Source organism: Cardiocondyla obscurior, linkage group LG13 (assembly GCF_019399895.1).
Source record: "Cardiocondyla obscurior isolate alpha-2009 linkage group LG13, Cobs3.1, whole genome shotgun sequence".
NCBI lineage: Eukaryota > Metazoa > Arthropoda > Insecta > Hymenoptera > Formicidae > Cardiocondyla > Cardiocondyla obscurior.
Window position 1 is genome coordinate 3,318,254 of NC_091876.1, and position 14,419 is coordinate 3,332,672.

Below are 14,419 nucleotides of genomic sequence, written 5' to 3' on the forward strand. Positions count from 1 at the left end.
AATATACCGATGATCAAACCTGAATAATATTTGAAATTATATGCAAGATAAAAAAATGTTTCAATTCAATGTAATGAGCCGCGATTTTAATTCTCGTTATCTTTGTTTATAGATAAAATATCTTCTTACAAACGCTTATTTATTTTTTTTAATTTTTTTTGTTTTGTTTTATACTCCTATTACATCTGAAAATATTTTTTGTAGGTGCTCGATGTTACTGTGAATCGTTTGAGGGAGTTGACCAACGACAGTCTGGTCCCGTACAAGAGCCTAGCCTTCATCTATCTCGGTGACAACTTTATCCAGAACATCGAGGAGGGAGCCTTCGCTAAACAGCAATATCTGCAAGTGCTCGATCTTTCGCAAAACGGCTGCGACGTTTTGCCGAAGAGCCTTTTCCAACTACCATATCTTCGTACGCTCTACCTCGGGCACAACAAGCTCACCGACTCGGTATTTAAGGTCGAAGTTACCTCGCCCATTCAGCTGCTACAGTTGACCAGGAACAGACTCACCAAAATTCCGCGTATCGGCCCGCAGCCAGCCCTTCTCACTCTCAACGTATCGGAGAATATGATCACCTCGATCGATACCGAGGACCTGGCACCGTTCTGCTCGCTCAAGCTACTCGATCTCTCCCGAAACATGATCAAGTTCGACAACGTCGGCTGCGAATGCCAGACGGTGAATGCCTGGATGAAGTTACGCCAGATTAAAATAACGCCTGGATTTTTCAACTGCACTACTTATTCGCCGATCGAGGATTGCGCCAACGTACAATTCAGTAATCGAACGTACGAGCTCTACAACGAGTGCTCGACTATCATAGAGCAGAAGGTACAGACCGAGAAAGCCCGCTCGGCCTGGATTCTGGTGGCCTCGTGCGTCGCGGTGTTTCTCTTTATTATTTTTGTTGCGCTGTTCTGCGTGCACAAGCGAAATCGCAGGCGGCGCAGAAAGCAAAAGGAACAGCAGCAGTTAACGGCGAACAACGCCAATACTGAGCTGTTGAACAGTAATTTGACGACCAGTAATTCGTGAAATAATCATCGAAACGCCAAACAACAATAGAAGTTTTAGAGGATCCTGTGTCGATGCCGAGAGTCAAGCTTTATACGAATTGCACGAGGATGAGAGTTAATCGATTATGAAAAATTAAAGAGAGAAAGAAAAAAAAAAAAAAAAAAATTAACGGTGTTCAAACTGAGAGACATGTTGGTATTTATTGAGAGTTTAATCACGGATTCAAAGAGAGAATTTAATCGGATATATCGACAGATACGTGCCTAACAGTTTGTATCTGATCATTAATACATGTTTACATTCGCATATTCAATAAATGAGATTTTTTTATCTCAAATGCTCCTGACGCGACTGCCATTTTCAACAAAGATATTTACAAGTTTTCAGATGAAATGAAAATATGTTAGCCTCTTTATGCAGAATGAATATAATATAAAAGTGTTACCATCCTAAATATCGAGCGAAACGGATGCTTAGATTACACTTAAGACTCCGAAAAGATGCACAGCCATCGAAAGTAACCAACGGAAAACTAATCTTCGCGGAGAACTATGCTTACAAAATATAAACGCGTTAACTTATAAAATGTGTAAATGTTCTATATTGTGTTCATGCATATATATATTATATATATATAATGGTTACGATATATACATAATAAGATCTATGTGAATGTGATGGATTTTCAGACTCTGCGTGTTTTGAACAAATTCAATATCATCTCGCTATAATACTCTACGACGATAGGAATTACCGATTTGATTTTCGGTCGGATAAATCTCGGGAACGCTTTGGTTGCGCTCCGTTATCGTGCTTTTTTTGTCGATGTAATAGAAATGTAAAGGGTACATTTATTGCACAATTTACGGTACTTAAAGAATGTACTAAAGAATGTCCATTCAGAGGACATTGCGACGTCAGAGCGGATTTACTTTTTTTTTTTTTTTATCTACGTGTTAAAGATACGATGTTAATTTTACTCCCTCTGTCTTTTCTCACTTATTTCTTTTGTACCTACGAAGGCACTCTTATTTATTTCTCGCGTAAGATAAGGATAAGATTTTATGTGTATTTATTTATGATAATATATGTATGTATTACACTGTAGCATAACCAAAATCTATACGTTTATTTCTTAAAATATTAGTTCTCTTTCTTTTCGTTTCTCTAAAACATTTCCATTGTATGAATAGATAAGTATGTTACTGTGTAAATTGTTATATACATTTTAAAGGCTAAACAAATATATATACATATACATTATATGTGCATCAATATTAGATACGTATGCGTATGTATGTATTAATACACGTAAAATGTATATATGTATGTATAATAATATGAAAAGAATATTGCAGATTCGTATTTTGCGAATGTCACCCAACTTAGTTCCTAATATTTATTTTATACGGGTGCAAAGTATCTTTCTTTTTATTTTATTTTATTTTATCACAATATCGTAAGGCGAATAAAATAATCTTATCGAGATAATAACATAACACTCACTGTGAACGTGCATTACGATATGTCAAAGAACTTTTATACTAATTTCTACGTTACCTTTTAATATGTACGAAAAAACCTTTGTATATGTACTCTATGTACAGAGAAATATTAATAAAACTCCAATAAATTATACCCAACGAAATTTACCCCTCAGAAATCGACGAGATTTTACGGGATTTATATCGACGTTCAAACTCTTTCCGGGATATTACGGTATATATTCTAATATTCGACACAAAAATTCAGGAAATCGTAAAAAAGTCTATTTGGTTTCTAAGGATTAATAGATTTTATAATTACTTACGTATCTGTTGTAATTGTCCGCACTAAGATGTCGTCGAAACTATTCGTAACCGCCAAGTCAGTTATCCAGTTTCCCGGCAGCATACTTCATGTCTGACACAAAAATACAGGAAATCATAAAAAGTCTATTCGGTTTCTAAGGATTAATAGATTTTATAATTACTTACGTAACTGTTGTAATTGTCCGCACTAAGATATCGTTGAAACTATTCGTAACCACCAAGTTAGTTATCCAGTTTCCCGGCAGCATACTTCATGTCCGACAGCATACTTCATATCCGGCAGTCCCGATGCTGGTGGCGTCTCGTAGCGGATTTTCTCGGAGCTAAAAACAATTAGCGGCCATTAATAAATCGAACAAGTAGTCGAGTCAACGTGTCAATAATCATATGATCCACGAGAGACATCAGTAGTACATCTAAATGATAAATCAGAGTAACAAGTAACAAGAAAATATGAAAAAGAAATAAAAAGACTTGGAATATAAATTCTTAGGATTTGGAGGGTCAACTATACATATATTATCCTAAACCTGACGAAACAAGACAGAACTTTATTGGCAAAATACAGTTTTAGACTAATGAGTTTTATTACAAAATCGAATTAATATTGAAAATATCTGCAGATTTTAAATATTTTACGTGAAGGTGTATCTATTACAATATGACAAAATAGCGCTCTTATACAAAAGAAAGATTTTTTTTCTCTAAAAGTCGGCTTTGTATACAAGTGCCCAGTCGATTCATATACATACATAAAGCATGAACAATTTGTTCGTTTAAATCTACTAGCTTTGTTTATGCTTTCTTTTGAAAGACTTGACTTATTTTAACTTAACATTTGCCTAAGAACTGTTAGCTGCTGTCACTATTATGAAAAATACCAGTCACATTTATACGGTTAATTTGTAGTTTTTATTTTTTTTTTTTTTATTATTAATGTAAATGATATAAAGTTGAATACAATTAAGAAAAATTATTGTAAATGTGGGCGCGACTGCAGGAAAGACATTGCTCGTATTTTCCATAAAATTATTGTTTTTGTAGAAATATCAATTCGACATTGCCAGCATTCATTCAATTCGATGCACAATTTCACTTCTCACGAGCGAAGAACACACTCTTTTATTTACGTAAAAATGCGGTATTCAATTAAATATTATTTGATCTAAGATAAAAAATAATATTCAATTAAACATTTAATCGAGCGCTTTCTTCGGGATTCATGAAATGTGAAACTGTTCACTTAATTGATACAATCATACATTTATCATATTCCCCACCACCAGCTTTCCCACAGTCTCATCGTTTGTTACTCTTGCATTTAAAAAATAATTACTGGTAACCCAATCGCTTTTTTGAATGCTTTCTGCCGAACAACACAAGTGAACGTAAACGTAAACGTAATAATCTGTTATTACAAATTAAGAAACTATTAATCATTAAAAACATATTAGAAGTATAGCTACTTTAATATTACAATTTGAGATACAGACGAATGGCATAGTAAACGTGAACTTACAACGCAGCATATAATAGAGAAGAAGTTCGCTGAATATAAGTTTACTATTAGTATCTGTCCGTAGTTGGTAATCGTTGTACGGCTGTGGGTTTAACAGAATATAATAGCACAATTTTTTTTTAATTCTGTTTTAGAATGTGAATACAGATAAAACCAAAAGATGAATGTATTTTATTCACATTGCGAAACCCATTTGTTAAGTTTGATTTGAACTTTTGTTTAGTTCAAATATTATACAATATACTTCCATATATATGTATACATAATATATATTCTATTCGACAAATGTTAGGAAATGTTTCAACTGCAAAATTTATTATTTGTTTTCTTATTTTTTTCTCTTTCTCTTCGAAGTGACTATGAGGATAAATGAATCTTGTATTTCATATATATATATATCTATATATATCTCTCTGATATTGTACTTTAAATTAATTTTTTTATTTAATGGCGTGATCTCTTATTTTCCATCAGTTTTTAAACAGTGCTTATGGAACAAAGTTCCATTATCATACAAGCTTTCAAAATATTTTGATATTCTTCTTAAACTTATGGTTAATTTACGTTCACATAATGAGGCAACGCTCTTCACCTTGTGGATCGCCCTGAAACACAAAATACATAAATCTCATTTAGAAAATGCAATAAAAATAACGTGAAATAAATGAGCATCACCGCGGATCCCAGCTCGCTTAATCCACTGCGAGAATACTAACATGTCTATTTAGTCACAGATATAAGCAACATAATGAATTCTCATTGTTATATCCACACGATGAGAAAGATGTGCACATGAAGAAAATATATTAGGTGTATTTTTCAGTAACATTATCTATTTTACTTGACGTCAATCTGATCAAAAGATTAAAAAATAGTTAACAAATATATAATTGCGAAATAAACATGTATGATAATTAAAACACAAATTAAGAATATTGATTCATTTATACAATAGATATTTAGGATATTAAAAATTTTTTTAAACTATAAATTATTATTATTAGATTAAATCCTGTGTAAGAAAGAAAGGTTTAAGTATTATTTACGTAAATAATATTTTCTCGCGTATACATATATTTAATAATATTTTAATTAAAGACAATGTGGTTAATTAATGGAATGGTAATAGTCTTATACAATATAACGAAGATTATATTAATTCTCCTAAGGCATGAAATTTTAGTTAAGCGATGAGCATTCAGGCAAAATGCTGCATGAAAATCAACAAAATATGAAGCAAAATAATTCCTATATATTATGAGTGCAGAAAATATTATCGATAATGCAATGTTCGATCATCTGATAGGTTGTAAAACGACTTACATAAAGTGCCCATCAGAGTCGTGTGCCCTCACCCTTTAATACGGGTAGAGATATCTTCTCTATAGAACACAAGAAGTGAATTGTGAAAAGGCTACCCCCCAAAAATTAGTTATTTATAACTACAACACTTATTCTGTATGTAATAAGTTTTTTTTTTTAATTTTAAGGAAGGCAAATAATGTCAGAATAATACTTGCGTAAATATTAAATTACTCTCTGTAGGGTTTTAAAAACTTGGAATAAATATTAGAGCCACATTGTCTTTTTGATGTTTAAGAATTACAAAGCATGATTCTTTCAAAATCTGTTATTCAGATTGCCAGATATGATTTCGTGCATCAACAGTATATCAAAATAACGTTGCAGTTAAAATATAATATGCTTTCATATATTACACAACATAATATGTTATTAAAATCACATTACATTCTTTTTGTCTCTCCCCCTTTCTTCTGATTAAATCTACTTTCGTTTGAAATTTCCAAAATTAGTTTAAAGCTTTTCGTAGCATGAGATGACGTATGGTTTTGTACGATTGTGATAGACGTAGGCAATAGATAACGACCTTAATCCCAATCGTCATCTCATCATATATAATTTTTATGAAAATGTGATGCTCTACTACGCGCGCGTGAGCAAGATGATTAAAAAAATTTTTTACTTCTATATTCAACTTACGTAAATAAAACTTAACTACATTTTTACCTGTTGATGATGGAGTTCTTCTGATCGGAATCCCATTTCTCTATGCCGGGATAAAGATGTAGATATCTGCTGTCGTTTGCGCTCGGAAGTTGCCATTTCCTTTTAAAAATCGAATTTATTTAACATATTTTTAATAATAAAATATTAAAATTAGTATAAGAAAACTTGCAAATTATATTTTAAATGCATAATAAATGGTGATAACACATACCTCTCCTTCAATATTTATCAGTGTTGTGGTCATATTGTCCGCTACGAACCACTTTTGACCTTTCATAACGATGTTGGATGGAGGTTCGTGTGTTGCACCAATATCAGCTGACCATACCATCACGTTAGCACCTGCATCGATCTTTACACTACGATGGAACTTGAAAACAGTTTCCAAAGATCCAGCCTTGCGAATAATTTGCCATCCGCCTAAACTTATTTCCTGTTATAAAAATTATATTTTACAAAAATATCGAGTTAAAATTTAATGACTAAAATTAAAATGTATGTTATTAAATTTTTTAATTTTAACGTTTACTTACCTTGCTGCCCTTATTAGTAAGTTTTACGAATCGTCCTTGAGGATCGGCTTCTGAAATGTCTACGTCACCCCTAGCAGTACCTGTAACGCTATAATCGCTGCTACTATGCTCCTCGCTTTCTTCCAACAAAGTACGTTTTCGTTTACCGCCTCTAAGAGGAGTATGTCTAGACGGAGTTGCTCTGCCAGATGTATTCGATTGCATAGGTGTGATGTTCAATCTAAAATAGACGTAAATGTTACATAAGCTTACTTTATCAAGTAACGTTTGTCGTTTAAATTTACAACGATCCTGATAATGACTTACCTAGCTTCTTCGGACTCGAGCAACTTGCGATAAGCAGCTATTTCTAAATCAAGTGCTACTTTAATGTCCATAAGGTCGTGGTATTCTTGCAACTGTTGAGCCATTTCATCTCGCATATGTGTCAATTCTGCTTCCAAAGCAGCCAAATTTTCTGCGTGACGAGCACGTTCGTTTTCTCGTAAATTTTCCAAGTCCCTATAAAAAAATATATACTTTTTATAAAATTTTTTTTTCTTTTAAAATAGAATTATGTAATATTAATACGCTGTGCCTATATTTTATGCGAGGCACTGCCATGCCTCTTGATCTATCAATAAAAACAAACTTTTTTATATAAAAAAATTGTAAAAGATTACCTGATACGTGCATTAAGGGAATTGTTAGCTGCCTCAAGTTCGCTAATTCTTGTATTAAGACCTTCGATTCTAGAACGCGTTTGTCTTAACTCTTCAGCTGCCATATTTGCGACTCCGCTATTACGCTGAGCGTGAGATGTCAAATTCTTAATTTTGTTCTCATATAAAAGTTCAATCTCTTCTCGATTAACACGCATCTGTGCCTCATACTGATCGCGTAATTCTTGCAAAGATTGTTGCAGTTTAGCCTCATATTGCTCTGCGAGACGACCGTCAATCTCCGATATTTCAACCTAAAATACAATTGGAAAAGAATAAATATTATCACAAAATTCATTAAAAAAGAAAAACAATTTAAAAATCTATTTAATTACAAAGGATTTTATTGTTTCGAATAATCACTTACTTGTCGTCTTGTACGAGATTCTGAAAGTTCTTGTTGAAAAACTTGGTCCTTAAAATTGATGTCTTCTTTGAGGCTCTGAATATTATTTTCAAGATCGATTCGCTGAAGAGTCTCTTCTTCCAGGTGCTTTCGAGCGTCGTCCAACAGTGCTTTCAATCGATCCACTTCTTTTTCCAACTCTCGCTCTTTCTCAGTCAGCTTCTTGCGTTCTGCTTGCGAATGATTAAACTGCGACTGCAAATCACTGCAGCGTGTCTCGAAAATCATGGCATTACGTTCCGCTACTTGAAGATCTTTAATCTTCTTGTCCAATCTGAAATAAACGATAAATATTAATTCATTATTTTATTTTTTTTTGTAAAGATTTATGCGTAAAAGCAAATGTTTCTCTGACAATGTCTCTGCAAGAGTCCTTTAGTCATAAAATACTGAGAACTAACATCGTCTTACTGTCCTTGGCCTACTGTCTCAAAACATCTAACATCGAGTAAAGCTGTAGATCTATTTTCGTGGAATCATATTTCTCTTTACGGTATACTTAGAAATCGCTTATAAAGTTAAAAAATACAGCTACAAAATTAAAAACTAGATAAAGTACATACAGAAAAATAGAATAAACAGATAGAAAAAAAAGATAAATTAAATTAAACTTAATTTTCATTAATTTCTCGCAGAATTTTTGTTCTGCGAAATTTCCCAATTCTGGATAATCGGCAATCGCTACTCTGCAAAGCGTCGATGAGCAAGATCACTATGATATAATCGGAATTCTGACTCAAATTCGTTTTCGTTTACATACCGCCGTGGTTCGCGAGAAGGAAACCACGCGCCGGGTAAAAGAGCGAGCGCACGCTTCTATTTCAAGCAATGTACGACCCACATCGAGAATTTTATTTTCTACCATGGTGGCCCGGACGTTGTCTTTGATATTTACTCGGTTTCCTACCCTTCTTCTTTCAAGACAGAAAAAAAAATGTGTGCTCAAACATGTGATTGCTATCACAAGACATGTACCGGTCTTGCTAATTAATTAATGGTGGCTTAAACTATTGATAACGTCTTGCATTATTATAACTAAATTGGAAACAATAAAAAATTATTTGCAGGCTTATTATACGCGCTGTTACAAATATTTTCAATTTAATTAAAATTAAAAAGCTGGGTCAAAACAAGGTTGGATACCACTGATCTAAACAATTGTCGGGTAAAGGGAGTCTCGAAATATACATATACGCTTCTTAGCAGGAGGGTGATGGTCGTTGCCCTACAGTTTACTCGCAATCCAATTGGAACGGAATGGGAGGCGACGCATTCGAAAGACTTTTACAATCTAATGTCGCACCCAGTTATGTAAAAACGAGCGACAGGCAAAATATTCGCAGCAATCGTTAATTAAAAAATTAATAAAATTAATGAAAAATAAAAGAAAAAAATTATAATTTTGCCGGACTTTTCTATTACGTTTCTCTTTCGATTTTCTAAAAATGTAGATTCTAAGACCGTCTACTAATTTATTAAACGAAAGCTAAGCCGGTCGCGTTGTACATGATACTCCGCACGTGATCTTGAACTTAACGAGACCGCGGCTCCGAAAATGGTGAGGCTTTACACATGCTTGCGTGCAAGCAACGTCCGGTCCCACGCAAAGCTTGCCATCGCTAAAATGGCTGACACATCAGACATAACGCGTCGCTTATTATTCCATATGACATCGATTCCCGAGGCGACCGATCGTCTTGCAACCTTCAGAATTTTGTACGCATGTCAAGGGCGCCGCGCGCTCCTCTACTTCAACTTATCCACGCCCGGAATTCGAGATTATTAACATCGTTCGGCCTCGCAATATATATATGATCGCTTTACGCTTTTATCCGCGACTTCGAGCGTACAAGGAATGTGTAAACGTGTTTTCTTATCGTTCAATTAACTCACGGATTGAAGTGGAGTAACATCGGCTTGTTCCTTCACTTCAAATGAATAGAAAGCTTGAAGATATCTTTCTTGGAAAAACTATCCTCCGTATTAATTAAAATATAAAACATAGAGCTTTCTCGAAGGAAGCTATAAAAGAATATTTTAAGAAAGTCTTGAATTTTTGAAACGTAAAGAAAAGTGTAAAAATATACAATAACGTTCTTCAAAGGTGCTTATTATAGAAACATAACTTTGCTCTGAAATCGGAACTTTAGATTCTTTGATAAATTTTTTTGTTATATTTAAAAAGTAAATAACTATTCAAATCGCTTTAAGAATTTCTAAAAGAAGAAATGACGAGGATACCAAATCTCACAAGGTAATTAGCAAGTAATATTTTTAAATATTCTCAAGCCTTCTATTAAGAGATGCTTGCGTCATACTACAACCTTTTCCGCTTATTCAAGGACCACTGAATTTTTACGCATGCCAAGCATCGCGAAAAGAGAGAAAGAGATGTTAAAGAGAAAGACATAGGCGTTTAAGTGCCGCCTGTCGCATAATGAAATATCTTGCTGCCAGCAATTTTCGTCGGTGACACAATTCCTTTCATAAAGACTCGAAATTTGAGAACGGAGGTGAAAATAATCGTGAAAAATTCATTCAGTGCATAACGAAATTACGATGCTGCCTTACTACTCGTCAAATTGGCATTATCATCGCGGAAAATACCACGGTCTTTAGTGTAAAAACATATTTCGCGAGCGTCAAAAAGAAAATACTATTTCCAAAGTACAGATGGATACTCGATTAAAGTTTTGACATTATTACGCCCTTTTTTCTATTCTATTCTACCCATGGAAGATGGGCATGGCAGTCGCTTTATGGGGAATGTACCGCTGGCGTGCATTCTCCATGCAGGCGTAACGGTACATCGAGAAACACCGTAATTTCGTGCGGTTTATCAAGTGAACACGTTTAGTTATCGCAACCTGTAATTTAGAGTTAGAAAATACGGCGCGCGCGATAATTATTTGGAGCGTGAAATTACCATTTTTACGCACGTGTGTAGTCACTTATTTGTTAAGTCGATCAACTCCACAAAACGGATAGTACATTAGTTTTAAATATAAAACGTAAAGCATTAATCAAGCGCATCGATACTAAAATTTAAAAAGTGGAGTAATTACTTTAGCTAAATTAAATTTTATACAAATAAATACAAGTTTTTCTCAATTTTCTTTTTCCGTACACGCTCAAGTCTATCAAGATCTCGCGGATGGATACAATTTCGTATAAATTTAGCTCCTCTGTCATTCTACCAAAGATATCGGTTATAAAAGCTATAATAAAACGTGACCTCCGTTCCTTCCACGCTGTCCTTTCGCCGACTTTTTGCTTATGGTGAAAATCGATTAATTCACGCGATAAAAAAATGATCTGATAATCGCGAGGAGGTCGTACAGGAGGGAAAGAGGCGCGTGTTTATCGCGGAAAAATTTCACTCTCGCGCGGGTCGAAGGATCGATTGTCTCGGCGGCGGGACCGGACGCGTCCGGCCGATGTGTAATCCTGGCTAACCAGCCATGACGGAATCGAGTCAATGTTTTTAGGTCAGGTGATAATGCACCGGCACTGACATCACCGCCGCATAGTAAGCGTGACGCAACCGTGCGTAGTAACGTCACGCCGCCGATCCCTCCCGGTTTCGTTCATGCTTCTTCTCCGAGCCCGAGCGCGCTTTCATTGCCGAAAATTGTCTTTCCTACTTGGACGTCGCTTTTTTTTTTTCACTCTCCGTCCAGCTTTCTCTCTTCATCTCTATTTCCTCTTCTGTATTTTACAATATTTAGTTTCCCTTTTTTCGATTCGATTTCCTCACTTTGAACCTGCCAAGTAATCAGACTTTACACATCATTGCTTACAAAAAAAAAGTCAAGTATGTTAACAAACATACTCGACTAAAATACATGATGACGCATACGATAAGCGTTTACGTTCGTTAATCTAATCGAGAGATCGGCAATATGCATCGGTGCAACTTTTTTTACATTCCGGTGATATCTCCGGATCAATTAAAATTAATGAAGTCTTACATTACTGTCTGGCACGCAAAATAAGGTGAATAACGCGATGGCACAAAAATATCGATCAGAATATGTTGGAAACGTTCAGTGTGCTTTGCAATACAGAAATTTAAATACTTCCTACGATTAATTTTACTGTTAATCTATTCATCCATTGAATAAATATATAACAGTTACGTAAAATATTACACGTTAAATAATTATGCACAATTTTTCGTGTTACATAAGCCGATATATTACCTATTCTTACGTGAATTATTTAAGCTTGCATACCAATCAGTAAAAAAAATAACGAATTATCAACGATAATGTTCATTGAATGAATACGTATCACGGTGTTTTCTAAGGAACATGTGCAATCTCCGATGTATTGACGCTTATCTGATAATTCTCTTGGAATTATCAAGTCGAGAAACGTGTACAGAAAATGACTAAGATCTAGTCATGTTCATTAGCGAAGTGAACTGAAACGAAAATAAGTTTAACTGTAATCTTGCCATCTATTTCTAATTCATAAAATAAGAAGTAAATAAATAAAAAGAATGAAACGCGAGTTCAACAGAGATTAAAATTAATCTATGTCGGTCAAAGTAGATACGGTGCGTTTATAAATAATAATAAACAGAAATAAGGAGAATTTAAAATACCGCATCGGTGTTATACCCAGCGTGAACGCGATCGCACGCATAATTTTCTGCGCATGTGCCGGGGTAAGGAGAGTGAACGAGGATCGAGAATATAGCTTGGTGCCGATGATTCACAAATCGGGGGAGTCTCGGCTCTTGGCTGTACTTTAGAGTCAAGCTCACACCTTTTCAAGTCTCGGTCTCCATTGTATTTAAATCCGAGTTCTATTACTCTGCCGGCTGCAGCACACGACTGTGCACGTAAAAGTTATATCTGAAGCAAACAATAAAGCAAAGAGTTCCTGTCTCAAATTACGCTACTCCTACAGATTTTTGCGTACAGCTTCAGCAGAGGCGACAATCGAACGCTCAGTAGCATCAGCAGCGATTCCAGTTAATGCCATCTTGCTTTCCTATCTATTTTGCAAGTAAGAGGCATCGCGAGTAAAGATATAATTAGGTGTTTATCACTGAACTTGAAATATAAAAAACAATAGATACGTACATAGACAAACATATATAAATGTATATTGCTGTGGAACTTACTGGGTCTTAAGACTTTCTTTGTCGTCCCATAGACGTTTCGTGTCGATCTCCAGCTTCGCGCGTTCTCTAGAAGTATCGTCAAGCAGTTTCCGCGCATCCGACAACTCGTGCTCGTACATGGCCTTGATGTTGGAGACCTCCCGGGTAACGGTCTCCTGGGTGGTCTGCACCTCCCGGCTTAGCCGGGAGTTCTCCGTTTCCAGGTGACGAACCTTCTCAATGTAGCATGCTAAACGATCATTGAGATTCTGCAGATCCTGCTTCTCCTGCAGCCGGGAATAGCGAGTCGGGCTGAGCGGGCTGCCGGGCCGCCGGCCGACCGGGATCGGCGTCGACGTGCTCGGCGGCGGTGATTGGACACTGCTGATAGTCGACGAGGTTGAGGTCGAGGCGGCTGCAGCTGCAGCCGTGGCCGCGGCGGCTGCGGCAGCGGCCGCGGCCGCTTTCTTGCTGGACTTGGTCGACATTCTCGTGTCAGATGCAGATAACTCCTGCACGCGGGATCACGCGCCTGCGGTTTCACACGGGAGCACTACGTCGTTCTCGGTTACACACCCTTGCGGTACTGAAAGTACGAGAGAGAAAGAGAACGTGGAGGGGAAATGCCGGCGCGTCCGTACCTACCGGATCGCGAACTCTCCACCGAAAGTGTCGGCGCGTCCGTGACGATCGAACGAGCGCGCGTATCTTCTTGATAATCACCTCACACACCTCGCAGCCAAATGCACACTACCAAATGAACACGCTACGTAGCCAACGGTCAGATCAGTGCGCTTGCGAGGACGCCACATCACAAGCCGGGTTTCACGCCGCCATTAAGCGGGAAGAAGCGTCGCATGCGGCCATTGGGCACAATGCCGCGAGGACGCCGCGTGGTTGACCATTCGCGGTTCTCGTTGAAGTCGGTTACTCGAAATGTCGTGCTATGCAATTGGTCGAGCCGTACAACGGCGACGCGCCATTGGCTACTAGCTGGGCTGTGAAGTCGATCATCATCGCCAGTTACCTAAAAGACGATAAATTCAATATACGAAATTAGTTAAATTTGAGAGCAACAATTCATTTTTTGCGGCAAATTTGTATATTTTAAAGATGCCGACATTAATAACAAGATGGTCTTGCATGATAAAATAACTATTGTCGACTTCAAACTTCTTTATCTATGGTTCTTGTCTCACGCATTATCCGTAGAGTCTATCGACAGTTTGTTGGTGACCCATTAGATGGCACTAAATGGATCTTTTTCAAGTATCAAAATATATTT

At 36.2% G+C, this 14,419-nt stretch overlaps 2 protein-coding genes across 7 annotated transcripts in view; one reads left to right on the forward strand and one right to left on the reverse strand.

Annotated features, from left to right (window-relative positions):
• Positions 1-2,661, forward strand: part of Lapsyn (Leucine-rich repeat activity-regulated protein at synapses) — a 78,480-nt gene extending 75,819 nt beyond the window's left edge. For all 5 annotated transcript variants that reach the window (XM_070665426.1, XM_070665427.1, XM_070665428.1 and 2 more), the window contains one exon: positions 205-2,661. In XM_070665426.1, coding sequence (XP_070521527.1) covers positions 205-1,041 — 837 coding nt within the window. In that variant the 3' untranslated portion in view covers positions 1,042-2,661. The remainder of the gene's footprint in view (positions 1-204) is intronic.
• Positions 2,662-3,364: 703 nt separating this feature from the next.
• LOC139107653 (lamin Dm0) lies at positions 3,365-13,940 on the reverse strand. 2 transcript variants are annotated; one of them, XM_070665425.1, is made up of 10 exons: positions 13,780-13,940; positions 13,156-13,720; positions 7,983-8,295; positions 7,577-7,869; positions 7,221-7,415; positions 6,915-7,134; positions 6,593-6,814; positions 6,382-6,480; positions 5,677-5,735; positions 3,365-4,958 (listed from the first exon to the last, which is right to left on the reverse strand). In XM_070665425.1, exons 2-9 carry the CDS (start codon positions 13,620-13,622, stop codon positions 5,712-5,714), a joined length of 1,833 nt encoding a protein of 610 aa, XP_070521526.1. In that variant the 5' UTR covers positions 13,623-13,720; positions 13,780-13,940; the 3' UTR covers positions 3,365-4,958; positions 5,677-5,711. The 2 variants fall into 2 exon arrangements, with proteins under 2 accessions (XP_070521526.1, XP_070521525.1); XM_070665424.1 differs by lacking the exon at positions 5,677-5,735.
• Between the last annotated feature and the right edge of the window lie 479 nt (positions 13,941-14,419).

Bases quoted from the DNA above. Each gene is read 5' to 3' on its own strand.
- LOC139107653 (XM_070665424.1), bottom strand. From the start codon at position 13,622: ATGTCGACCAAGTCCAGCAAGAAAGCGGCCGCGGCCGCTGCCGCAGCC. The intron at 8,296-13,155 runs GTAAGTTCCACA...CGTTTATTTCAG, and splicing joins AAAGAAAGTCTTAAGACCCA to ATTGGACAAGAAGATTAAAG. The intron at 7,135-7,220 runs GTAAGTCATTAT...CGTCTATTTTAG, and splicing joins CTCGAGTCCGAAGAAGCTAG to ATTGAACATCACACCTATGC.